Here is a 27,834-nt window from a genome sequence, read left to right as displayed (position 1 = left end):
TCATCGGCTCCCCGTCGTCCCGGCAGCAGTGCTGCGGTGGAGGTTGCGGCTCAGCTGAGGGAAGTGGACTGCAGGGGTTCTGGATGTGGGTCCGTAGAGACCGAGGTTCCTGGCTGCCACTGATTTTCTGGGCTGCTTTACACACGGGAACGGCGAGAAGATCTGCTGCTTGGGAGTGGAGGAGGCGGATGACAATGCTGGGGTTGATGGCGACGAAGACATGGTGGACCTCGATGATGAAATGGAGCAGAGCGATGGAGTGGAGGGGGAGGATGTTTTGTAAAGGGTGGAGGAGGGAGGGAGAGAGAGACCAGAGAAGCCATTGGTTGACGAAGAAGACGGGAGGTGGGATGTGGAGTTTGGTGCTGGGGAAGAGGTCAGACTGGGAGAGAACGAGGGGGGCAGACCAAGAACGGGGGAGGGGGATACACCTGGGGTTGAAGGTGTGGAAGAGGGGATGCAGGAGATGGAGGAGTGGTGAGGAGGAGGTAAAGGAATAGAGGGAAGGTGTGTGTCTGAACCGGAGAGATCCGGCTCCTTGTGTCTGTGAGAGGATGGAGGAGGAGGGAGGAGAGGAAGCGGCGCTGCAGCTTTCCACTCTGCTACTTTGGCTTGTGTTTCCACGTTGCTGGAGCAACTCGCGTCCGTTTCATCTTCCAGATCCAAGGCGTCCAGCTGCACCACCACCTCTTCCACCTTTGCCTCCTTCGTCACGTCTGCACATCGTGGGGCTTCTTCACACACTGAATCTGCACCAGAAGCATCAGAAGATGGCGGCACAGAGGAGTCACTCCCCTCTTTCAGCTCATCGTCTCCCGTTTTATCTCGACTCTTCCTCTCCTCACCCTCCATCCCAACTGCTTCTCTGTCCTCATCGTCCTCATCTTCCCTTTCTTCAGAGTCTCCAAAGCCCAGCTGAGCTCGAACCCTTGCTATGTTCCTCCGATGCTGGCGGACGTGAGCGCGCCAAGGAGACCCCGAGCTCCCTGGAGATCCGGTGCTGCCACAGTGCTGCCGAGATGGCGACCCGTGACTCTGGGACAGAGAAGGAGGTCGCGTGGAAGTGCTACCAGATATCGGTGTCCAGCTTCGAGGACTGCCACATGGTTTGCGGCCCAGAAGCAGGTGGTTGATGACCGAGCTGGAGGGGTTGAGCTGGGAGGCCAGGACCCGCGTGGCAGGACATTTATCTGGAGGAAAGGAGGGAATAAAAGCAGATTAAAACAGCCTGATAGATGCCGGGTTAAGGGATCGATTAGACCCATCAGAGGGCTCTGAACTGCAGCACAGGATCATATTATAGAATCTCTGCAGTATTTCGACCCTTTACTGATCAACTTAAATCACGTTAAAGCTGATTTGTGATGATTAGTGTGCAAACAGCAGAGGGAGTGTTTGCACAAATGTTGGGATCTGAGGAGGAAAACGTCAAGCCTTCCAGCAGGAGCTGAGACGAACTGCAGGCAGATTTAGTTTAATAATAACCGTTAGTAAAAGCTGAAAACACGCCACCAAAGAAAGCCAAAACATCGTTTGCAAAATGAGAGAAACATCTGTCACTGCAGAATGTTTGGCTCAACAGTAAATCGTCATTTCTGTGACAAAAACACACTTTTTTTGTTTTTTTTTCTTTGATTTAATGATTTTGTCTTTGCTTATGCTTTTAATAAATATGTTTTGGTTCAGCAGTGACAGCTGTTTCTGAATTAAAATGAAATGTAGGTAGTTGGCTGTAATAATACACGTAACCAGAACTGAACCATCCCCAGCTTTCATGTCTCCTCTCAGACACTTCTGCTTTACTGACTGCTCTCCGAGAACAGGACAAAACCAGCCTCATAAACGCAGCTTTGCTTAAAAATGGCATGTTCTTTGTACGTTTTCAGTGTTTAAAGGAAATCAAACTCCCAATTTCCAAAACCGTCGGTAGAATGAGGAGGTGGGTGTGAACGAGGTTTTTGCTAGATGTGCACAAGCAGACGAGGTAATGCAGCAACCAGATAGAAATCATGGTACCTGAGAGTGTACAAACAGCTGACTATCGGCTCGCTGACACATTCACCCTTACACTGAGAACAAGCAGTTGCAGGAACATGCAGTGCAAAGACAATCGTCGTGCACACGCTAGAAAACGGAGCTGCAGCTATTTCCACTGCACACAACATCTCAGTAAGAGCAAGTGAGTGTATTCACACACACCTATCTGCACATCAACAAGCATCAGGAGGGAATTCAGTCTATTTTAATGTTGATGATAAGGAATGTTGATCTACATTTCAAGCCTTCAGAACCAGAAATGATGCAGTTTATGTAGAAATGTGCACATATTTGATGGATTTGTTTGTTTTTGTGGTTAAAAAAACTTGTAAATCTTGTCTCCTTCTTTAAAAAAATGTCAACTAACTTTCATTCTTTATAAAAAGTAAATAAATATTTTTTTAAAAAGCAAAACTCAGCTGGAAATCTGCGTTGTGAACCCCCTGAGAGATGATAATCTGAAGACATCCAGTTACTTTATTATTATTATTATTATTATTATTATTAATAATAATCACAACACCTCTTAAATCACCAAAGCCCCTGAGAAATTCCCAGTACACCAGATGGCCTGTAGCTTTGACACCAGTACCGTCAGTGTGGTCGCCGTGTTTGCTGGAACGATCTTGAAGAACCCCTGGACTTGTGGCCACTTCAGGTCCAGGTCCTATGAGCCACACAGCATCGTCAAACATCTGGGTTCATGAGAGATCATCTTCTTCTGTTGCCTTTTGATCCCTCATCAGTTTATTCTACGTTTTCACCGATAAAATCGCTGCTGAACGGATGTTTCTGATGACAGCCAAACATTTCCCCAAACCTTCTATAAATCAGAGATGTTGGAGCGGGAAAACAAACCTGTGCGGATGTAGAGTTGCATAGCCTGCTGCTGCTGTCGCCTCTTGATGCGTGCATATTGCTTCTTCAGTGCGCAGATGTCAGTGCTCATTCTCTCCATCATCATGCTGTTGATGGCCGCCTGATGCTCTGCCTTTGCAGCTCCTCCTCCTCCTCCTGCAGCTGCAACCGCTCCTGGGCTCAGCTCAGCCATGTTCCCCTGCTCCGCTCGCTGGTCTGGATGTCAGAATAAAACACAGTTCAGGCTTCAAATTCAACAATCCGTCCATTTTTCACAACCTTTAAATTGATCCCAACTAGTATTAAAAGTGTAAATGAAGCGACACAAAAGCATTCCTGTGTCAGAGACGCCTCCATAAGGCTCCGATGTCCGACTTCCTCATGTGTGCGTGCTTCACATGAACCAGATTAACACATAAAAAGGAAATCCTGAAATTGGAAGAGACGAGCGCCAGAGGCCGCGGTTTATGTAGCAAAAGGAAAACATGTCAACAAACGCCACAAATCCAATCTTCCGTCCACTGAAGCTCCTTTTCCTGCTTATTTGCTTCCCCAGTTTTGCTTTAATCAAGACCAGCGGACCACTTGAGACATCACAAGCCGACAGTTTAAAAAAAAAAGAAAAGAAAACAAGCCTCTGACTGAAATCTAAAGAGGATAAAATCTTGTATTTACTGAAACAACATTCAGAAGACACAAGTACATGACTGAGACGACTTAAGGCCACAGATTTTGGCTGCCAGTCTTTTCTAGCCTCGCATGGTGTCATCAACATTACCTGATTTAATTTGTTTTCTTTCTCTCTGGCTGGACTCAACAGCGGCATCGTCCTCTGAGTGTGCAGGAACACAACTACTCCGCTGCCTCAGAACAAACGTGTTCACAGGAAATAACCAGCAGCGTCTGAATCGGGTCAAGTCAGCTGTGCTGAGATCATCTGAATGAAGAGCTGCCTCTTCAGATCTCACCCCCCACCCTCGCCCTCCCCTGGCTGTCTGCAGCTTTCCTGTGTGTGTGTGTCGCTGGAGGAGAGGAAGTGGGGATTTATCTGGAGGAAACGGATCAGAAACTGTTTGTACTTGGACTCAAATCGAGGGCAGAACATGAGGATTTGGAGAAGCTGCTTGGCTCCTGACTGTGGGTTCCCTGTGGGTTGCTGCTTTAATCCTCTGGGTTAGTTTGAGTGGTTGTGCTGACCTTTAAGATGCTTCTGGTATCTCTGCAGCTCAGGGGCCAGCAGACCACCCAGAGGCCCCAGACAGCCGAGCGCCGTCACCACAGAATCTTCATCGTCCATGTCAGCGTCGTCGTCACTCTCCCAGCTGCCCAGACCGTCGCTGGAAGACAGTTTACCATCACTACTGGTTGGCAGCGTCAACATTTGGCATGGTGATGTCATGAGGACAAACCTTCCATTGGATTTGACTGAGGTAGGGAAGGGAGTGATGTTGTAGGTGTATTTCTCTCTCAGCTCAGCCAGCTGGGGGAAGGGAAACACGGCCATGGAGTAAACCTCCTGATGGACGGTTACAGCGCTCCATTAGTGTTTTATCACTGCATTTATCAGATGCTTTAAGTGTACATGGTGTCTAGCTGGTACCTGCATGAGTTCTGTGGGATCGATGAGGTTGTGCTCCAGCATCTCCTGAGTGAGGCAACCCATCATGCTGTAAAACTCATCCGCAGTCTGGCAGTACTCGATTCTCCTGAGTAGCGATGAAGGAAGAGAGAGTTTTATATCTATACAAACATGTTCTGACATTTACAGCTTTATGTTTCCTCCTCGTGTCTGAAAGGGAGACGGCAGAAGTAAAACTCGCCTTATTTCTGTAAAAAAAAAAAAAACACTCAATTTAAAGATCTCACATCTTTCTCCACAGACCTACAAATTTGACTTCATCATATTTACTTCATCAGGGAGGCATTTAACTTGTGCATTTCTCCCATTATTCCCACACATCACATATTTTATCTAAAGACAACTGATTTAAATGAAAACCCCTTTTTGAGTTCATTTAGTTCCTCTATTCACTTACAAAAATATCTGTGCCATTTGAAATTAACACCAATTCAACTATTTTCTATACTTTACAAATGTCATTAATGGAGTCTGCGTGTACTAGGGGTGTGGCGATATGCTTTTGTCCCCTTTTGATTCAATTTCGATTTATTGGGTGCCAATTCGATTTAAATTGCGATTCTTACAATTCTTTGATATTGCTTATTTTTGTAGATTCAAAACAAAATAAAATCTATAAAACTTTATTTTTTGGTCGTAATTTTTCTTCATTTCAATGAGGAAAAAAAACAACCCAGTAGCCAGATCATCATTCTGCTGCTATAATGCCCAAGAAGACAAGTAAAAAGATCAATAAAAACAATAAAAATGACAACAATTTTATAGTGTATTAATTATATTTATTTGAAAAAAAAAAAAGATTTTTTTGTTTAAAAAAAATTTATTTTAAAATTGTGAAGAAAAAAATCCAGATTTCCGATTTTTCGATTAGATTTTCCCACCCCTAGCATGTACGGGACCCAACTGTCCAGGTTATGCTCATTGCTCTTATAGTTATGGGTAGTCTAGCCAACCATTACTTATGTAGCAATGGGGATGTTACCTGATGCCCTGAGAAGTACCTCGCTCTATTACTCTAATGTATTAATGTATAAATATATGCCAATATTGCCGTCTCTAACTTATTTCTCTGTTTTCTGCAGGTCTTCCTGAATAAGTGCAGTTGTACATGTTGATCTGTCTTTCCTGTCCTCTCCACCCCAACCAGTCGAGGCAGATGGCTGCCCTCCCTGAGCCGGGTTCTGCCGGAGGTTTTCTTCCTGTTAAAGGGGAGTTTTTTCCTTCCCACTGTCGCCGCGTGCAGCTCAGGATGGGGGATTGGATCGAAGTCATGACTCGATGTGATCAGTTGGTTTCTATTATAGGATATGTATGAACTGGCTTGAATTGATGTGTATGTAACTTGGCCTGTGACAACATTGTTGTGAAGTGGCGCTATACAAATAAAGTTGAATAGAACTGAATGAACTTATTAAATCAGGTAGTTCACATGTAAAAATATTTAGTCTAACTTTATAACTATGTATTTGTACAAATTTGTGCCTATTAGGCAAGTAGCATTTGAACTGGTGCAAAACAAAATCCTGAAAGTAGAGATGTCTGATATTATCGGCCGATATCGACATTAAATTTCAATCTTGGAAATTGTCAGTTTCTTTTTTTTTTTTTTTTTTTTGTTAATGACAATGTTTAGACAATATGCACATATTATATATCAAACTCCTCAGCTACGTCTCCTTTAAATCAAATTTACATTTGACACAACTTGCTCCAAAAATATCAGTATCTGAAACTACGGTTTGGATCAAATCGGATAAAAAAGTCGGATATCTGTAAAAAAGCCAACATGGAACATCCCTACCTGAAAGCCGTTTTTCTATTCATTTCCTCATCAATGCATCGTGATTTTTAAGATCTTCCACACTGGTGAGAGTTAAAGCAAGACCCCACTTACTCTCCCAGTCTCTCCCAGATGGCAAGGGCGACCCGAAACAGCACCTCTGACCCTTCAAAGAAAACCGAGTCCCAGATCTTCAGAACAGTGGGCGCCGGCAGACAGGTAGCAAACATGGTCAAAAACCACTGCATAGTGAAAACGTTGGTCAGCGGAGGCTCGTAGCTCCCTGCAAGGAGGAGGCACCCAGATTTTATATCTGCACATTGAACACAAGTGTTTCCTTTAGTGTCTGCTAAATAAATCCTAGCAGGAAAACGATGGTTTGAGGAGACTTTCTTATCAAGTTTAGCTTTTTATCGAAGCAGTGACGAGCGACCGTACCTCCAGCTTCTCGGTTGGCTGCTTTCTGAAGGTGGTGGAGGTGCTGCGACAGCCTGGGGAGCTTTAAGCGCAGCAGGTCTCTGAACACCGCCATGTCCACTGACACCAGGAGAGATCATGTTAAAAAGAAAGCACAACTGTTGGATCACGTCTTTTAATTACTGCTGGACATATTAAAAGGCTTGTTTTGATAAAACTATCTGACACACTTCAGAAGACGGGAACGTCACCAGTGAACATTTTTAGTTTCATAATCTATGACCTAAATGACTTCTATAATGATAAATTAGTCCCCACAGTGGCTTGTTAGTTGCTTAGTTAATATTGTTTTCTGGAAAAATTCCACAAGTTAAATATTTCTTTCCTTATTTTTGCTTGATGAGTTTTTCTTTTTTTTTTTTTTTCCCCAATCCTAATCAATTCTGCAAAAATATATCCTTACAAATCTTCTTCAGTTTGTTCTTAAGTTGTATTTAAAGTGTTTGCAAAAACGGATTCTACGCATTTGTAGACTGCTAAATCTTTCTGCTTAGATTGGCGACTACTAAACACCCAGAAAAGGTGGAGACTTTCAGGCCATGTGCAACAGACAGACAGCGGTGAGACAGATGGGGAAAGATAAAAAACAAAAGGCCAAAAGGAAGGCTGAAAACAAAAACTGGTGATAAAAGATGAGCACTGACACCGGTTTGTCCTCATTTTTCATTGGTCCACATGGTTATAAATAATCACAGGATGAGATTAGAATCATAGAAATGCAGCTTCATGTTCCAGCAGATAAATAATGGTTCTGAACTTGGACAGCGAGCCTGCAGGAGGAGCATCCTGGTGGTTCAGTGTCTGGAATAAATCTTCATCACATCTTCATCACATAGCCGACTGCAGCTTTTATAGATCGTAAAGCAAAATGCTGCACGCTGTGGCACCGTTTTAACCTGTTGTGTAAACGGAGCGACGGGTGAATTTGATGCATTGAGACTTCCAGATGAGTCCGCTGCATGGTCAGTTATATAACTAACCAGGCGAAAACTTTAATCTCTTAACCCTTTAAGGTCCTGATCTACCATTTGGTAGAGGGAAGTCTGCAGTGAAAGAGGTAAATGTCTGGAACAAATTGTGGAAATAAACCTGCCTGAGCAGGAAATGTAAAATCCAACCTGGTTGTTAAAACAACCAAACAAGCCGGTTCACATCTGACTGTCGTTACATTTTTATTCACTTATAAATCAACCATTTACTTATTTTAGTCCAAATCAAAACTTTTTTTGTGTGAAAATTAGAGGGTTAATAAAACTAATCATTACAAAAATACACCGTTTCAATTATTAAAGACGTCATACAGCCGGTGGATCTGGGACTCATGGTGACGTGGACATTTATGGAGGTATAATCATGAGGCCATGGGGGACAGGTCTGGTGTGGTTGGTTTTCACACATGTGGAGTTTAAAGTAAAGTCATCGAATTAAACACCATCTCAATTGTGATTTGCTCTTAAATGAATGACAGAAAAATACCATATTTTTCCTCTGAGGAAAAGTATTATTTGAAAAGCTATTAAAAATGTTTTTACTGAGTTTGTGTGTATATGAGGCTACCTGATAATGCACGCAGGTTGTTGGCGAAATAGCTGTCAGGCAGCACCTTGTCGATCAGATAAATCATCACCTGATTAAAGAAAAATAAGAAATTAACCTCATTAAAAGGAAAAATTGCAACGCAATCTGCATCATTGCCCTGTTTCTTGAAGCAGAATAAACAAAAACTCAAAATAACTGTCTTAATGCTGTTACTGTGAGTAAATACCTTTAGCGCATCACTCTCGTTGCCCTCTGTAACTTCCAGTATGAGAGCAGCGAGGACGTTGAATCCCTGGCAGTAACCCACAGTTTTATTCCAGCGAGCGTACGCAAGCAGCACCCTCTTCAGCACCACCCGATCCTGCTCCCCCTCCTGGCCACAATAAGAACTGCAGCCTGTTCGGTGAAGATCCTGCAGATGAGAGGGGTGGAAAACATGGATTATTTCATCACAGTGTAGTGTGAATGAATCAATACCAGTTTGAGACTTTGGGAAGAGAGGTGGACAGAAGCAGATGACTGGACTTTGCACTCCTGACAAAAAGAGGCCATTAACTCTGTAAGATTCGGTGAGGCGTGTTGCCTTTCCATGATGAAGTCATCCTGTTCTCTGACATATATAAGCAAACACTGCTTCAGATTCCAAGATACATACATAAAGCTGCCAGGACATTCTTATAAATGTTATATTAATACAAAAAGCAGATCAGATAAGCGAGGGTGTGAAATAGCTTGTATGGTCCGAGCTCAAATCATTTGTGGATTTCAGCAAAGCAGCGATTCATGCGATGAAGCTTTTACAACAAGACTATAAAATACATCCATTTTAAATGATCAATATCTTCCACCTCAAAAATAAACATTTGATAAACAAATCATTAACTTCTGGTCTGTTTCTTTGCTTTTCTGAACTTTCATACGAAGATCACCAGCTTTTACTAAGTTCATTTTACACCAGTAGATTTATAAATATCTTTTTAATAAACCATTTCATTTGCATGATTTCTGTCCTCTGATCAGCGCGATGAGGTGACTTTTATTGGCATTATTCATATTTATATTCATGTTTTCTTTATAAACAAATATATTTAATAAAAAATATGAATAGGTTTGTTTGTAGAACAGATAAAAGATTAAATCAAGAATCTTTGTATATTTCGAGAGACGAAGTATAACAGGATATACTTTAACCCTTTCATGCATAGTGGCAACATAGTGGACATTTATTTACAAGTTTTTTCTTGCGTATTCATGAATCAGGACAGTATTTTTGTAAATAAATCACTTCAGTGGATGTTACTGAGTCGTCCGATATGTTTCCACTCACTGGAGAATAAATAAATATATGATATAATTGAGCATAATGTAATTACACAAGTTTGCCATTGCAATAAATAGGAAAAGAAAATAATACAGATGCATTTCATAGAAGATTTGCATAATATAATTATGATTATATATTATTTTATAAATATTTTATATAATAAAATAAATCACAAATCATGATAATTTCTAATTATCTCTAATAAACAAAAAAAAAAAGTATCATTGCATACATATGTAGAGGTAAAATACTGCATTTAAAAACATGTTGCATTGTTTTTATTAATTTATGCATAAAAAGGGTTAAATAAAATCCCCGACAGGCAGATTAAAGTTAGAAATGAGGCCATAAACATCTCAAATCATTAAAACTAAACAACACAAAATTCTGCCTTTGGAAAAGTGAATGCTTCAAATAGAATAACAAGATTCTACATTTCTATGTAAATCATACAACCCAACATGGCATTAAAATGGAAACTAATAACTCCCAACTAAGGCACATTTAATTGTAAAGCAACCTCTTCATAAACATTTAGAGGCTCATAAAGTTGCAGCTACTGACAAGCGACACCATCCTGAACTATTACAAGCAAGCAGTAACATTTCTGACAACATTATTCAGCAGAACAAACAGTAAAAATGTCACTAAACCATTTAAAAAAAATCTGCTTATCTGCTCAGACAAAACAGTATCAAGCATCAGTGTTTTCACTTTGGAAAAACTTTACAGAGAAACATATTTTTCTGCAAACAAAGTGTGATTCTGATTGCAGACAGCTGCATCACAAGGTTTTTTTTTTTTCCCTCTTATTTAAAAGATGTAAATGCAGAAATACCAGATAATACTCTTAATAAGCTCCAGTTCTGCATGAAAACTAAGCTCAAATCAGTTTTAGAAACTAAATATTGTCTTTAAAAGGACAACTGTTTATTTCCCTTCCTCATCTACACTCTCAGGTATGTGGAGACCTTCACTCCAGCACCATCCTGCTGAGAGAGAGAGAGAGAGAGAGAGAGAGAGAGAGAGAGAGAGAGAGAGAGAGAGAGAGAGAGAGAGAGAGAGAGAGAGAGAGAGAGAGAGAGACACACACACACACACACACACACACACACACACACACACAAAGGCTCCACATGTTCTCTTGCACACACATTTATCAGCTGCTCCAACACAGAAGCAAAGCCGGGGTACCTTTACGATTTGGATGCCGAGGGAGTCGTCATCTGGGTTGCTGCGCTCGTTAAAAGCAAAGCGCAGAGTTTTCTCCCAGTCGATGGAGATGCTGTGCAGGTACTGGTCTGCCAGCGTTAGCCACACCTGCACAAAGAAAACAGCTGGTACAGAAACATGCAACACCTAGACTTTCAGAGGATCACAATGCATGTTTTCATGCACAAAGAGAGTAAAACAAACTGGAATATTCTCATTTTTCATCCCTCAAGCTCTTTATTTTCTTCACAAAGAGTCAAGCTTTCATTCTTCATTTGTACAGACAAGATAAAAGCAATCGCTTCCACTTCCACAGGAAGACAAAGCGCCTCTGCATTCTGCTCCTGTAGACTCTGATGAAACTCTCAACACTGGAAATTGCTGCTTTCGAGTTAACAAAGACATAAAAAACCCTCATTTTTCTTTTAGTAACACAACCAAATGACCTTAAAACAGACAGACTGGTACATAAACAACCCATCTCTTCCATTCCCAGTGTGCAGCAATGGGAAAAGAACAACAAAAGCATATGTTAGAGTTAATAAAAGCATTTACCCTTTTCCTCCATTCCTTTGGTATCCCAGTCGGAAGCCTCGCCACAGCTTTCAGGGCATCATACCACTGTTGGGAAAAAGAAAAGCAGTTGTTACCCTTTCTCTGCAACATTCCCAACCGAGCCGTTTTTGTCTCAGTCATACACAAATACCACCTTTACACATTCATAAGCAGCTTCCACAAAAAGCAGGCTGCATGAAGTCAAGTTAAATGGAAAAAAAACTCTGCTTTAGCTGAATGCAGACATATCAGAAGGTGTTTGCTCATTTCCATTTGAGACCAGCACAAGAGTGAAAACTGTAAAACTGGCAGCACTGGGAAGATGGTGTTGTGTCGTCAGTTTACCACAATCCAGCTTTTAGCTCCAGAAGTTCCAGCTGGATGCAACCGAAAGCACCTGGATAAGCTGACAATCAGACCTGAGTTTGTTACATAAAAAAGTTTTGCATTTAAAAAGGATGCTCAGCCGCACCAGGAGAACTAAATACTTCTAACATCCAACCCAGAGTCCTGCTCCCTCCAAGGAACTGGTCTACAGCTTCGCACCATGTGGAAACCATCTTCAGTGTAAAGGAGAAAAATAAGACAACTTGGGGTTGTAGGAAAACCACAATGGAGGAGGCTAAGAAGCAAGACAACTGGGACAACAGACTGGACTGGAAATGCTAAGCTAAGCCATCTCCAGGAGGGGACAGAGCTCATTCTGCCTCTGAAAGAACCACAGGTTTTTCAGCGTCTGCAGGAAGATGTTGCAGATCATGTCCGTGCAGAGTGACGTCTGCTTTGCAGCCTTCTGTCAAAGCATCAGAACCAGCAACCCAAAGACACCCAAAGCGACCAAACAAGGCTGGTTCTGGACTCCCTTAAAGCTGGGGCAGGTGATGTTAGGGAGCTAGAAAGACGTGAAAGTGGCGCCCTGTCTCGGCTCCTCCCCCTTTGGTTTCGCTCCTTGCTTGATCCAAGGCTTCTTTCTTACCTCCACCAAGGAGGTTATGGTTTTACTGCCGTTTATCCGTTTGTGTTCAAGATAACACAAAGTTATGGACGGATTTTCAGCAAATTGTTAAAAATGTGAGAAGGAAGAACAGGTTTAATTTTGGTTTGGATGCAGGAATTTCTTTTTAATGCTGTAGCGGAGATTTGCGCTCTCAGAGTGTTTTTCTAGTTTGCAGCTTTTTCCACCAACAATTTTCTCTCTCTCAGCTGTTTAGTGGGAAGAGGTAAATAAACCGAGCCGGGTCGGGAAATCCTTCCTGCATTTTCTCCGCCGTGAAGAAGCTACGAAATATAAGAAAAGAACAACTTCAGTTCGGCCCGAATGTTTGGATTGGTCAGAGTTTTTACAGATTTACAGTAAACTGAGGGGTCTAACTATATTTCTTATTGCTCATGATTACAAAATGTACAGACGACTATCAGGACGAGGAACCACTTCACCTAAAGTAAAAATGTCTCTGAGAAAGATTACCGACCCCAGCTTTAAGCTGATCGAATAAAGAAAACGTGACACAATATTTGTTCAGCTCTACTCCACAAGGCACGAAGACGTAACATTAAGTCATCGCTGTCTGCAGCACAAGAGTTACACAATAATAACCGTTTTCTCATGTTCGGACTGCTTCTGCTTTTAATTACCTTTAAATCAAATCATTTATTTCTGTTCTAATTGCTCACTTAATCACAGGGCAGTAACATCATGCACATCAGGGCATAAAAAAGTTAAGTTATATTCTGAAATGGTTTGTAATTCGCTAAACATTCGTCAAAAAGCCTCCTGTTAACAAGAAGACAAGTCTTTCTGAAACGCCTCTTTGGGAAAGGCTGCCGGCAAACAATTCACAATCATGTTTGTAAAAATAAAACACACTTCCATCATGGTTCTGTGGGGAAGTCATTGCTTCAAGACAACTCCTGAAAACCACACACACACACACACACACACACACACACACACACACACACACACACACACACACACACACACACACACACACACACACACACACACACACACACACACACCATCCCCGCAGACACAAATAAAAGTTAAAAACTCAACCTTACATGGACATAACACACAGCTAAGATCTAGAAACACTACTGTCCTCTTTACACTCAAGAGTTATTAATTATTATTAATAAGAAATTAATTTCCCGTACGCTGGCCAGTTTTTAATCCAGGCTAAAGAGGAGAGGAACTATCCAGAACATGCCTGTTTCATCACATGCAGCACACATCACACTCAAAGTTCACGTTTTCCAAAAACATTTACATTTCTCAGCTTAACATTTGATTTGTTGTTAAGAAAATGTATTAAGTTCATTGCAGGCATTATTTTAAGAGGTGGTTTGCAGCCTGCTTCACCACTCACCTGCTGGAAGCCGTTTTTTCCCAGCGACGGCTCAATGGTGAACTTCAGTCTTGTGTCAACTCCTAGAAACAAACAAACACATGGTGAGAGCTGTGTTTAGCAACCATAAAGAGGATGACAGGGTGCTAATAATTCATGATGAAGAAGGGCACAGAAATTACTTCTAATGTCAAACACAGTTGTGAACAGACGGTGGCCTTTAGTGGCCAAAATTCTTCCAGGCGAAAATGTTTGATCTGCAAACGGATGTGGCGACTTCAGGTGAAGAGATGTGCATGTGTACGTCTTCTATGACATTTTTAGACATTTCTTATCCTGAAACTGTGCTCCAGCAGCTGTAAAACAATGCTGACACGGCGGTTTTAATGCTCACAGGGTTCTCACTTCACACACACAGTTGTTTGTCCATTCAGAGACACCGTAGTAAAAACAGTGGCACAAATATAGCAGCTGCATTTGACTAGAGGTGGCAATTCCTGGTCCAGAAAGTAAAAGTCCTGTCCGGCAGCTGTTCCAACCAGTCAGAGTTTATTTGCCAGGTAAACGAGCCTGTTGGTGAAAACACCTGTTCTAAATGTACAGGTAGATCCAAAAACATGGCAGGACTTCTACTTCCTGGACCAGGAGTTGCCACCTCTGCTTTTGGCTCATTCTAAGAGAATATTACCTCCACTAAGGAGGTTATGTTTTTGTCTGTCTGCCTGTGTGAAGTTACTAACAGACAGACAAAGACCTCTGGGTGGGCTTTGTGATCTTTTTTCCTCCCAGTCTAACTTAGATTGCATTAAAATTTGGGTGATCAGGAAGGAATTGTGGAGACATGAATGTTTGAAAAGGTTCTTGTCCATATGGGTGGAAATGAGCCGCTTGGTGATGGTCATGCGCTCTCCATGCGCTGTTCGCGCTTCAGTAAAGTGACTGGATACAAGAGAAACCGGTTTTAATGATGCATCAACTTTTTCTATTATTAACCTCTGACTGGGTTTCACACCGAACCTGAACCTTTAAATAAATCCTCGCCTGAGGATGTTAAGTTTAGAAAGGAACACGAAAAATAATCCACTTCATACATACATACTCAGAAAGTTAAACAGGCTACATGCAAAACAGCCCTCCCACCCCCCTTTGGTGGATTCAGTCATTTTTTTCTCCACTATTTTAAAAGCTGAGATAAATTACTTCCTATTTAGCCAGTAATTTAATAATCCAACCTAACAATTAGGTAAGGGCAAACAAAATGTTTACAACTGAATTAAAATAAGAAAAATAAATACAATACCTCTGAGGCGATGCCTTTTTTTTTTTTTTTGCTTTTATACATCCATATTTTAAAGAACTATTCGTGTTTCTAAGTGTATTACGTCTGTTACCAGAAGGCTGTCATGGGTTTATGTGATCATATACAGCAGGGGTGTCCGACTCCAGTCCTAAAGGGCCGGGATCCTGCAGGTTCCTGTTGTCTCCATGCTCCAACGCACCTGACCCAAATCCATAAATATGTTGACAATAAGCTGCTGGATCCATTTGATTTGAATCGGCTGTGTTGGTAGAAGGAAACAAGAAAAACCTGCCAGATACCGGCCCTCCAGGAATAGAGTTTGACACCCTTGATATAAAGGAAAGTAACGAGGCTGAACTTTGCGCCACGAAGCGTCGCTGTCCATTTCCCGGTGCTGAATCTGCGCTGATTGGACGTCCTCTAAAAGCTCCTAGCAGCCTGAACTTCTGCAAACAACACAGTGCTGACGGCTAAAATCTCCCAGAAAGGGAGCGGAAATTAATTTTTGATCTAAAGTTAAGACTGAATGTCCTGACTTGTCACGAATGTGGCGCGACGGCTCAGACTGCGGCCATTTCTCTTCCTGTCTCCATCTGGCTGCGTGTCCGCGGCCCTCCGGCTCCAACACGCCACAGCTGATCACACAGACAAATAAAACCTCTTGTTCTCAATAACTAAACCCCAAACTTAAGAAAGAAAGCGAGTTCAACCTGCTGGGTGTGCTTGGGAGGTTTCCCCCTGCGCCATTCTGGACGTGTGTTGTGCGCTTTTTCCTCTCAGGGCTTCAGGAGAGGATTAACTCAGAAAGCCCTCCTACTTCCCTGTTACAGATTAGTCCAACACAGCTCGCACAAAACGCATATTTATCTCAGAGCAGGCACACCAGGCAAGTTCAGAGGCCAAACCTGAATACAGTTCAAAACACTGAAGAGATTAAAAAAGAAACTTATATCTAAACAAAGACATAAAGAAGTGTCCTCAGTTACACAACAGTAGCTGTTTATATGGACAACTTTAAAATATTTACAGTCTAATAAGTATAAAAATGGCAAATAATCAGATCAACTAATATAAATAAATCTGTTAGCAAATGATTAGTCTGTTTATTTCTTTCTATGTGGGTTCTAACATTTATCCTCCACTAAAGCACTACACAACCATGCAGCCTTCTCTCATCTCAGCTTGCATCAGTTGCTCGTTTTATCCTCTATGGGGCACAACTGGACTCTGAAATGACTCTCCTTATACTACCAGACAGAAAAGCAGAAGTCTGACTGCATGTGCCGTTACTGGGAATCAAGAGAGGAAAACAAGTTTCTTCTCAGTTATTTTTTGCTGATTAAAAAAAAAAAAAAAAGTTTAATTCAGTTTGAAAGCTTTGCAGCAAGTAAACTAAAACTGTATCGCATCTCTATTTAGTTAAATTACTTATAGGTCTGGATCTCCCAGCTCTTAAACGTTTCATCAGTGATGGTTTGCGAGATGAGAGATTTAAAATCTAGGATTTATTGGGTATTAATTCTTCAAATGATTCTGAAACTATGACCACGACACACATGACCCAGCTGCAGCATCCTCAATGCCTCAATGTCAGTATCTAAAGCTTCAACAGATTTTATGCACCTATCTAAAGAAAAAATCCCAATTATGACTAAATGATAAGTGAAATCTGGCATCACCACTGAGACGCAGGAAAGCAACCCTTCAGCTGATGGAACAATCTGTGCAGTCAGGATTTGCTGGTAAACTTGCTTCACATTTGACATCTAAAACAAACGCTTACATAACTGCTGCACAAAACAATGTCCTGCGTTTGCCTCCAGGACCCGTTCCCCTCCCATCGCCCCCTACCGGGACCCGTTCCCCTCCCATCGCCCCCTACCGGGACCCGTTCCCCTCCCATCGCCCCCTACCGGGACCCGTTTCCCTCCCATCGCCCCCTACCGGGACCCGTTTCCCTCCCATCACCCCCTACCGGGACCCGTTTCCCTCCCATCACCCCCTACCGGGACCCGTTTCCCTCCCATCACCCCCTACCGGGACCCGTTTCCCTCCCATCACCCCCTACCGGGACCCGTTTCCCTCCCATCACCCCCTACCGGGACCCGTTTCCCTCCCATCACCCCCTACCGGGACCCGTTTCCCTCCCATCACCCCCTACCGGGACCCGTTTCCCTCCCATCACCCCCTACCGGGACCCGTTTCCCTCCCATCACCCCCTACCGGGACCCGTTTCCCTCCCATCACCCCCTACCGGGACCCGTTCCCCTCCCATCACCCCCTACCGGGACCCGTTCCCCTCCCATCACCCCCTACCGGGACCCGTTCCCTCCCATCACCCCCTACCGGGACCCATTCCCTCCCATCACCCCCTACCGGGACCCATTCCCTCCCATCACCCCCTACCGGGACCCATTCCCTCCCATCACCCCCTACCGGGACCCATTCCCTCCCATCACCCCCTACCGGGACCCGTTCCCTCCCATCACCCCCTACCGGGACCCGTTCCCTCCCATCACCCCCTGCCGGGACCCGTTCCCTCCCATCACCCCTACCAGGAACCACTGGATGCAGACACTGCTGGGTCACCTGGTTCCAAGGTGCAGAGCAGCCTCGGTGCGCTCCTGGATATCCCGTTCCGTTTCTTCAGGACGTTGCTGATGATGTTCCCCACTCCTCCCGACCCCTGCTGCCGCTGCCTCGCGCCGGGCCTCGGCCTCCTGCCGGCAGCGGGGAGCCGCTCCTGCCTCATCGCGGAATCAAACCGTTTCACCCCCCCTCAAACGCACGATCACCTCATCGCCTCGCCCCGCATTTAAAATCCTTCTTCCACCAGAAAGCGGGAATGCATCTTCCTCCAAACGTTCACCAACACCTGAAATATTAATCGATCAAAGTGATGTTTAAAACATCGACTGGAACACCGGACTGCATCCTCCGCGAGAGGACAGAAACGTCAGCGACGCCGCGGGCAGAAACGACGAGAAAACGTCAAAAATAGTCGATGGCCGAGGAGGAAGTGGAAAGCTTTGTGGTGCGCGTGCACGGCCGGTAAGGCTGCTGCTGATGCTGCTGCACACCTCCTCATCCGGTTCCGCGTCATAGGAGGAGGTGCAAAGGATGGAGAGATGCGTAAGGATGGAGGAGGACAGAAGAATGAGGTAATGAAAAGAAGGAATGCTGTCATGAAAAACAAACTCCATTTGTCTTTTTATGTATGATTTATGATGACTATTACATGTATGTGTTTTTTTTTTTTTTTTTTATCTATTAACTTTTTTTTCGTTTGTAAATTTCTTTTTTTTTTTTTTTTTCCAGACGCTGCTATATATAAAATATTTAGTTACATATGATCTAAATTTCCTGACATGAAGCCTAAAATCTGTCCAAGCAGTTTGCAAGTTGTTGTTGGTTGTTTAATTCAGCAGGAAACGCAGCCAGACCTGTTTTTAATAAAGCCAAATGTTTGGATTCTACAACGCTCCGAGGAAAGAGGAAGAAGTCATTTATTATTAAGCTGCCGTCGTTCAGCACACACTACTTCTGTAAATGACTAAATAAGCAGGCGTGCCTGTGACTCATCCTGGAGTTGATTCATAAAACAGGACAGATGCCTACAAACCCACAAACCACCAGCAGAACATTTAGCAGACACTAAGTGAAGTCATCAAGTTCATCAAACAGCCTGACAGAACATGAAAATCATGTTTGCAGTCTTAATCAATGATGATTTGCTCTGAAGAGGAGCAGCAAACGCCTCCTAAGCAGTAAATAAACTCTTAAAGACTTTTAGAATAATCATGTACAAACATAAAAGACTGAAGCATCTGTAATAATGTTTCATTATTAAAATAAACATTAAGTTTTTCCTTTCAGTGGCAGCACTAATAAATATCTCCATCTTCGGCCTGAAAGCTGCAGAGGTCCGTTAATAACCAGTAGATGTTAATAAATCAGATTGATTAATGATGTTCAGTAAAGAAAATGTGATCCAACAGGTAAAAAAGTAGAAGCAGAGCTGTTATCTGAATAACAATACGGCTGCTGTGCCACGCTGAACGTAACAACGCCTGAAAAAGTGCAATAGTTGACTTTAAACATGACATTATTTAATGTTTATCTTTTGAAATAAAGCGCTGTAAAGACAGGCGACGTGTTCAGCCTGAGTTACCATGGTTATGATGTTAAAAGAGAAGCTTTTTCATGATTTGCAGCTCAGCGTGACTCGCTAGTCCATTGATCTTGTTTCATAGTGCTCCCTCTTCTCCAGCGTTCTTCCGCCTACAGGAGTGATTGTGTGTAGGAAACTTATTGATCAGCACATTTTAAGAACTTGGCTGAAGGGAAACATTATCTTGAGTTGCACTTGGAAAGTGTTCAGCTGTTTGGAAGGCAAAATGAATAATACAGAAAGTCATATTAAGCTCTATGTGCAACTATCTACTGTTTTTATCCCTTTAAATCAGTTGTTTAAAAAGGTGGAGTATGTAAGATTTTCAATATTAAAAAAAAAAAAAAAAGAATAAAATAACTACAATAATAATTAGAATTTTTTTTTAACATGTAGGTTCCAGTCTGTCCATATTTGATGCGTTATTAAATTACAAGTTTAATTAATGACAAAAAGCACTTTTTTTTACTGGTAGGCAAACATTTAAGAAAGGTCTTTGTCATTAATTAAACTTGTAATTTAATAACACATTAAATATGGACAGACTGGAACCTACATGTTTAAAAAAAAAAACAAAAAACTTTTTTTAGTCAATTTATTTTGAAAATATTTAAAATCTTACATCTTTAAAGACGCTAGAGGCATGTTCATGTTGTAGTACAGCTGAAACACCTCTCAGTAATTATAGAAATATATTGTAGGAAAAGAAAGAAACTTTAGGAAGTAATTATGTTTACTACTTAATGTAACTATCCAAGTTCAGAATAATTTATGTTTTTACAATGCAACAACTCTTCACCTCTCCTTTATTCTGAAAAGGACATTTCTTTTTAGTGTATTTTTAGACACATTTTAACAGTTTACAGAGGAAAAACCTGATTCGGTTCAGTCCTAGAAGGTCCAGTCCAGCATGTCCAACACCTGAGTCAGATGAAATGGATCCAAAAGCCTTTCAGGTTTTAGCTGCGTTGGACCGGGTAAACATGGAAAACATGGTGAAGTGCAGCTCTTGTACGACCCAACTGAGAGCCCCTGATTTAGATGTAAAAAGTGGTTGGGATGTCACAAGATGGCTCACAAAGTCCTGAGACTTTTCCTCTAATAGAAATAAGATACTGCTTTCCTATGCAGCGGCCGTCTAGACTTTTTACCAGGGTACTGGGGAACATTTGGGTGGTTGGATAAACTACACGCTACACAGAGAGGGGGCACCCACCTCAGGCTCAAGCAGTAGGGTGTAGCGGAGATGCCTTAAACTACAGGTGTCAGACTCCAGTCCTGGAGGAGCAGTATCCAGGTTTTTGTTGTCACCATGCTCCAACACACCTGACCAAAATGAATAAATAGGTCGACAAGAAGCTGCTGGATCCATTTGATTTGAATCAGCTGTGTTGGTAGAAGGAAACAACAAAACCCTGCTGGATACCGGCCCTCGAGAACTAGAGTTTGACACCCCCGCCTTAAACAATGCTGTTAAATTAACCAAATGGTTTGTTTTATTTTTCTTTAGCCAATTAATAACACTTCCATTTTCTTTCATTGCAAACCAAATTAAGCACAAAAATCCCAGTAAAGAGCTGCAGGGATCCATCCTGACAGCTTCTGCTACCAAAGAGGGAAACAGACTCTGCTGGAGGTTCAGAACCGACTTAGAAATGAGGCGGGGAGTCGTCGCTAGCAGCCACAGTGGCTGCACAGTGCTGGGGCAGCTTGTTAAGTACTGATTATAACTGCACACAAGACCCTGTTTGAATATGGCCCCAATGGAGCAGGAAAACACTCCATCACCGTGTGAGTCTGTGCATGGTAGCAGAACATGCAGAAATACTGTAGCATGAAGAGAAAAACAAGCTAAAGTTTCATGTCCTCTGTCTAATTAGGTTGAATCATTCCTCTTTTTACAAATATATGAAAAAAAAAAACCCACTTTGAACCTAAAATAATCATGAAACAAATGAGACACTGAAACTCCTCCCTCTACTTTTATTAGCCTGAGAATTGGAAACTTCATGGCGAGGTCATTTCAAGAGATGATTGGAAACGTCTGCTGCAAAGTAATCCTGGTGATGTGAGGACTTTGTCTCATCGTTGCCCCAGTTCCACGATGTAGTCAAGAAAGAGGATATCCAGCTTCATGCAGGGTATTTAACATTCTCAGAAGACTTAACCCACAATTTTTTAAGCTGGAAAAACAAATTAATCAGTCATGTGATTACATAACAGGACGTTCAACTCAATGGAGAGTTTGAGCAGATATGAAACTGAGCATCTGACTCCCCCTACAGTCTGATACCTGATGTAAATATGAGCCCTTGCTTTTCCTACTACTCCTGATAGGAGCGCGAGGATAATACGTGCAACCGGAATATTTTTCACTCAGCCGGGAGGCTCATGTTTGGAGAGTGTTGGAGTTTGTTTCACAGTTTGTCCACAATGTAAAAGTATCTGAGGTCATTCCACAGAATTATATTTGTAAATGAGCTTTTCAGGAAATAAAACTTATAAACATTTGACATATGGACAATCTGGCAAAGACTGAAAAGTTTAGAAGCCAATGGAAACGCCTGGAAAGAGTATTTTCAGGTATTTGATAAACGTAGGGCTGGGCGATTAATCGATTTAGTCAATTAATTCAAATTTGCTGTTAATGAAGATTTATTTTTGTGAGAATCTGGATTTTTTTTGCCCCGCCATCACCTTTTGGGCTTCCGCACCTTATAGAGACATCAGCGCATGGAAACGCATAAACACAACAACATGGCAGCTAGAAACGTACAACAAGTGCTCCCTTTGCAATTTAATTACATTTTTTTGCAAAATAAAAAAAGATATTCATAAGTTTTGACAAACAACAATTGTGATTTGCGGGCGTTTCCATTGAACAGTGTTTAGCACGTTAGCATCACGTTTCATAAAATCTCGTTTCTCGCGTGAGATTTTACAAAAATTGCAGATAATGCAAAGTGGGCACGTAGCGTTATTTTAGGGTTTTCTACTTGCTGCGGAGAATTTGCTTCGGATTTTTGAAGCTTTTCTCCCACATTTTCTTTTCTAAAACCGAATTTCGCTGTTGTTTATTCCAAACGCGCCATCTTTACCGGGAATTACCTGGTCACGACCCCCAGGTCACATCTGGGGACACCTAAATGCAAAAAAAGTGTTTCCACTACACTTCTGCAATATATTTCTTTATAGAAATGACTGAAAAACCTCCTCTTGAGATCGTAAAAACTTTAGCAACATTTGAGACTTTTTTTATGAATGTCGGTGTTTCCATTAGCGGGTTTTTATGGCAATATTTAGTTTTTGTGAAGTTCCAGGTGTCATGGAAACGCAGGGTTTCAGTGTGTGGGGGGGAGATTGTCACGTCCACAGGGGTTTGAAGCCAGATGCAGTCGACAGGCTCGTCTTTCTCGCCAAAATGTGTAAATTAAACAAAAAACAGCAAGAATGTAAGGCATGTATGTTAGAAATATAGCTTTAATTAACTTTCAGGGATTTTTTCAAAAACAGTATTTTGTATCAAAGAGGTCAATTATCTCTAAACACATGTTAAGTGTAAAGAAAACATTCATTTTTATGACCTCATTGCCAATGTGGGAAATTGTTTTGGTTATTTAATGTCAAAGGAAACACCATTTTTATACCAAGAGGCGGCACTTTAATTTATCATTTGTTTTTTTTTTTATTTTAGAATACAGTTACAGAAGTGAGGCCTGTTCTTAAATGTATGATCAAAAGTTAAAAACTATCCCACAGTGGAGACGTACTAAGTGTAAACATGTTTCTTATGATGGCAGCGCCTGCTTCTCTTTTTACAATCTTGTTTAACAGCTTGTTTAGTTGCACTTTAAATGCAGATAAACTTTTAGGCTGACTGCAATAAAAGCTTTTTTTTTTTTTTTTTTTTTAAAAATCATTTTTGACGTTTGTAATTTATTACTATTTTTTCTTTACAGTAAGGGGAAAAAATGATTAAAATCAGAAATCGGATTTGGTTTAAAAAAAAATCTGAGATGTTATTTTTCGGTTATATCGCCCAGCCCTAGATGAACGTATACACTGCTATGTGAATGAGTACACAACAGTACTTGTAGTCTCTGCAATGATGAAAAACTCCCACCGACTCTTTAGACCTTAAAGCAACACTACAAGTTTCAGACCATGAAACTGCCTCTGATTTGCTTCGACGACACATCCACATACCTGCAGCATCCTGAAGCTGAGAAACTGAACTTTTTTTTCCAGCCCAGAGCATCACTTTGCAGCTGCATATGTACTTAGCTGCACAGCAAACTGGTTTTGATAGTTTACTGTGGCTGATTAACAACAGAAATGATCAGAGAAAGTAACACAGCAGGAACCAGCATTGGACTGACTTTTACTGGCTGGATGGCGCTCAGAGAACAGCATGCAAGACTGGCGCCACATCAGCTTTCATCAGGAGGTGCAAATCTGCCAAAGTTCAACTTTAAACAAGAAGAATACGATGAAGTGTGTGCTCTTACGTCGCTTTTGGGAGACAGCCTGCAGGCACGCCGTCATGATGTCATAGTTCTTCTGCAGTTTGTGGCAAAGTCTGTCGCGTCTCCTTAGCTGGCGTATCAGCTTAGCTGACTGCAGGCCTGTTCGATACTTCACCTCCTGGATGATTGAACACAGCTCCTCTGGGGCTGAAACAACAAACACACATCGTGGAGTTAAATCTGGTTACCCAGCTCCAAAACGCCGATGTTACCCTGACTTTCTACCGCGGTGTTTTACGCCTCTTTCTCAGTCGCAGATGAAGCAATCAGCCTTTATCTGATAAATATCAGCTGAACAAACAACTAGCACAATAAAAAAAAATACTTCTGTCATAAAACCAGTATATCCATTGAGGGTTGCCCCAAATTATGATGCCTACAAAACCAAACCAGTTTTGACTCTGCAGTGACGTCCGCTTTCCACTGATAAACCCAAATATCACACTCATTAGGATCATTTCCACGCTGCAGGCAAAGAGGGAATGAAAACCAGAGCAGCTGCTGCACATAAACACACACCCACATGTCCCCATTGGTGGAAACACAACCTTTCAAATCTGATTTTCTCTCAAATTGGCACAGATATGGCAACAAAGGAGGTCTTCAGGACAGATTTCATCACTGTTTAGTTTATATGCAAGAAAAAACAACTAAAGAGCTTCAGAAACACGTAATACAGGAACACAGTCGAATCAGTTGTTGCTCCTGGGATTCAAGCACAAGAAAGTAAAAGAATAGACTTAGGAGATTGATTTTAAATTTTAAATACATGGAAAATACAAGGAGACTTAAGAAGAGGTTTATAGCAACTTGTTTTAACATCTGATCAGAACTTGCCTCCATTTATTATTAAACTAAATGAATTTAAAAACTTAGAGCTCGTTTCATCCTTGTAAACCAACAGGACTTTTATTCCATTGGCAGTGGACAGATTTGTTTCCCATTTGGTCTGGTAGAGCAGAAGTGGACGGAGATATGATGTAAAGGGAAATCCTGCAGAATGAGTGTCCAACTGCGGTTCTCAAGGGTCCCAATCCTGCAGGTTTTCTGTGTATCTCTGGTTTAACACACCTAACTCGAGCTAATCGCTCACTGTGAACAGGTTCACTGGCTGTTTGATCCATTTAATGGAAGCCAGATGTGTTGGAAGAGGACCAACTTTGGACAATCCCATCCTAGTCTGTGCATTAAAGTACAAAATTCATGGTTAGTTTGCAGAGTTTTTAAAAAAAAATAAAGACTTATGAGCAAAAACAGGGGAGTATTTCCTTTTCTTCTGAGCCCTAAAAGTCTACTAGGTTTGGGTGTCAAATCCCCGGATTAAGAAGTTGCATTTTTAATAATATCAGTTTAATGGGATTTTCATTTCAATCTAAAATAAATTCTTATAAGTACACTTCAGCTGACTTTAATAAGCCCAAGTGGAGCTGCATTTACCAACAGGGGTGTTAGCTTCATCAGCAACCATTAGCATTAAGCTTTAACCAAACGTATGAGAGGAGATGTGTTTTAGCAGCTCTTGGAGGCATTATCAGACGGTTTCCTCTTCCTGACAGGGAGCTTTCTGTGTTGTTTAACTCCACCAAGCCCGATATGCCAAAGGCCCTGCTGCGTTTATTGTAGGATTCCACTTCAGCAGAGGAAACAATGGCAGAGTGGCACTCACAGCAACATGCCGGTGAGGACTCCGAGGCAACACCGCAGGGAAGAGTAAGGAGTCGTAAATCAGCTGTTCACACACTGATCATCACACTCTGACTGAACAGGCCGTTTAGTCTGAAGAAGAAACACTACCGCTGTCAGGCTTCTGAAGAGTCAGACAGAGTCACTCGGACACACTGGAAAGATGAAATATTACCAGCGGTAATCATAATTTCTCCCATCCTAGAGTTAATTTAAAGATCTTATGACTTCTGCACCTCTCAGGTTGATTGATTAGATGTTCACTAGTGGATTGTAGACTTAAAAACAACCTCAGCCTCCTCCTAAAGCCACAGAAACTGACGACGCACCATCTGGAAACAAGAACTGGTAGAAAGCGACCTACACTTCTACCTTCCATTAGAAATAAATTAAAACAATGCATTCAGTAGGGGTGGGAAAATCAAATTTTTAAAAAAAAGAAAAAATCGAAAATCTGGATTTTTTTTTTTGCTTCACAATTTTAAAACAGATTTTTTTTTTTTTGTTTAAAAAAAAAAAAATTTTTTTTCAAATAAATAAATATAATCCATTACAAAATTTTGGTCATTTTTATTGATCTTTTTACTTGTCATCTTGGGCATTTTAGCAGCAGAATGATGATCTGGTTTCCGTGTTGTTTTTCCCCAATTGAAATCAAGAAAAATGATGAGCAAAAAAAAAAAAGTTTTACACTTTTTTTTTTTGCTTTTAATCTGCAAAAGTTTGCAATATTGAAGAATTGTGAGAATCGCAATTTAAATTGAATCGGCACCCAAAAAAATCGGAATCAAATTGGGACAAAAGCCTATCGTCACAGCCCTAGCATTCAGTCATTTTGTCCTTAATCTGAAGTGATGAGACGCTGCGACAAAGAGTTTCATATGATGATGGAGATGGATAACAACACATTTAATGAATTGATATGCTTATTTTTTACACCATCAGTGACACTTTTAGTGTTTTGTCTTGTACATGAAACGTAATATACAAATAAACTTTACTGGCCTCATAATATTGCCTTAATTATACATTTTGAAGCCATTGAAGGCAAATTTGTTGATATTCTCTTATGTCTCCCCAGAAAAGCAGGGTTTACTCTCTGAAAGGCCACGTGCTCAGATATGTCTCCTGCAGGACTAAGGTTCATTTACAAGGCCGAATTATTCAATGGGCATTATGGGCACAGGCGCAGGGACCAACGCCTACTTGGGGCAAACGTAGGGCAAACACCAGCAATTTGGACATGAAACAAAATTTACATAAAAGGCAGATAGTTACAGCACAGTGTCTGGTGTATTGCTATTGGTACCACTAGCTGAGAGATGTTAGAAATGTCGTTTCCCGGTGTATCATTCACAATTTTCTCAATGTTGCAGTGGGGAAGGGGGGCCCTGCAACACTCTAAGCACAGGGGCCTGCGTACTTTTAATCCGGCCCTGCTCATTTAGTATTATGAACCAGGTTAAAAATAGCTCAAGTTCTCAGAGAGATCTACCAATAAGATAGTGTTTATAAGTGCTATTTTACCTGCAGAACTACATTCCGCAGGTCACATATCTAGTTTCCTTCCTCTCCTGGTGCCATCATCTCATGTAGTGACACCGGCCGCGTGTTTCCATCTGAAACAAACACAAGCATGCCTCACCTTTCTGGGCCAGATAGTTCATCTGGTGCCTCTTGGTGTGTTTCTCCTGCAGCTCCTGCAGAAAGCTGGAGCCGGAGTTGTTGCGGCCCCGGAAGGCTGACTCTGATCCGGACGCCTCCGTGGAGCTGTCCCAGCTGTCCGCGTGTCTCCTGCCGCCTCCGCTGTACGTCTCATACAGCTCCACCAGCAGGCAGTCCACTATGGAGCTCCGCGGGACTTGAACTCCGTTCCCCAGGGAGTCTGTGTCGCTGTCGCCCGCCGTGTTGCTTCTTTGGGAGGCAGGTCGCTCGCCTAAGACCTCCTGCTCTCCCGGAGGTGATGATGTGTCATTTGGTGACTCGGCGGGGCTTGTCCACCGCTGAAAGCCGGAGAAGTCATCCTGAAGGGAAGCGTCGAAGTTGACATATACGCCGCTCTCGTCCTTGGCGCATATGTCAACTTCCAGAAGTTCATTACTCCCTAATTTCAGCCTTGAGGCCATTTTTTAATTTATTTATTTTATTTTATTTTTTTCAAAAAGGTTAAAGTAGCGAAAACACCTCTCTAGGCGTAGTGGTTCCTTTTTGTGTAGCCTAATTATTATTCCTCTGAACAACAGAAACAAAGTTGCAAAGTTTTCTTTGAGCGTTTCGGGAGGATGGTTTTTCCTGGAGTGCTCCACTCCTCACCTCAGAAAGGTGGAGACTAGTCTGACGGCTTTTATTTTCCTTCCTGAATGTACCGGACTCGGCTTCCCT

General features: G+C 41.9%; 1 protein-coding gene across 1 annotated transcript; it reads right to left on the bottom strand.

The window, feature by feature from the left end:
• tbc1d30 (TBC1 domain family, member 30) lies at window positions 1–27,578 on the bottom strand (the record flags this gene model as incomplete). The annotated part of the gene is made up of 13 exons (XM_079263027.1): window positions 1–1,190; window positions 2,896–3,111; window positions 4,093–4,411; window positions 4,496–4,601; window positions 6,429–6,597; window positions 6,753–6,851; window positions 8,349–8,418; window positions 8,557–8,742; window positions 10,849–10,974; window positions 11,422–11,487; window positions 13,794–13,855; window positions 23,752–23,916; window positions 27,098–27,578. The coding sequence occupies 13 exons, from the start codon at window positions 27,576–27,578 to the stop codon at window positions 1–3; spliced, it is 3,255 nt and encodes a 1,084-aa protein (XP_079119153.1).
• Between the last annotated feature and the right edge of the window lie 256 nt (window positions 27,579–27,834).

Source organism: Telmatherina bonti, assembly GCF_933228915.1.
Source record: "Telmatherina bonti genome assembly, chromosome: 23".
Taxonomy (NCBI): Eukaryota; Metazoa; Chordata; class Actinopteri; order Atheriniformes; family Telmatherinidae; genus Telmatherina; species Telmatherina bonti.
The sequence above is the reverse complement of the archived record's forward strand: the minus strand, read 5'-3'. Positions and strand labels throughout refer to the sequence as shown.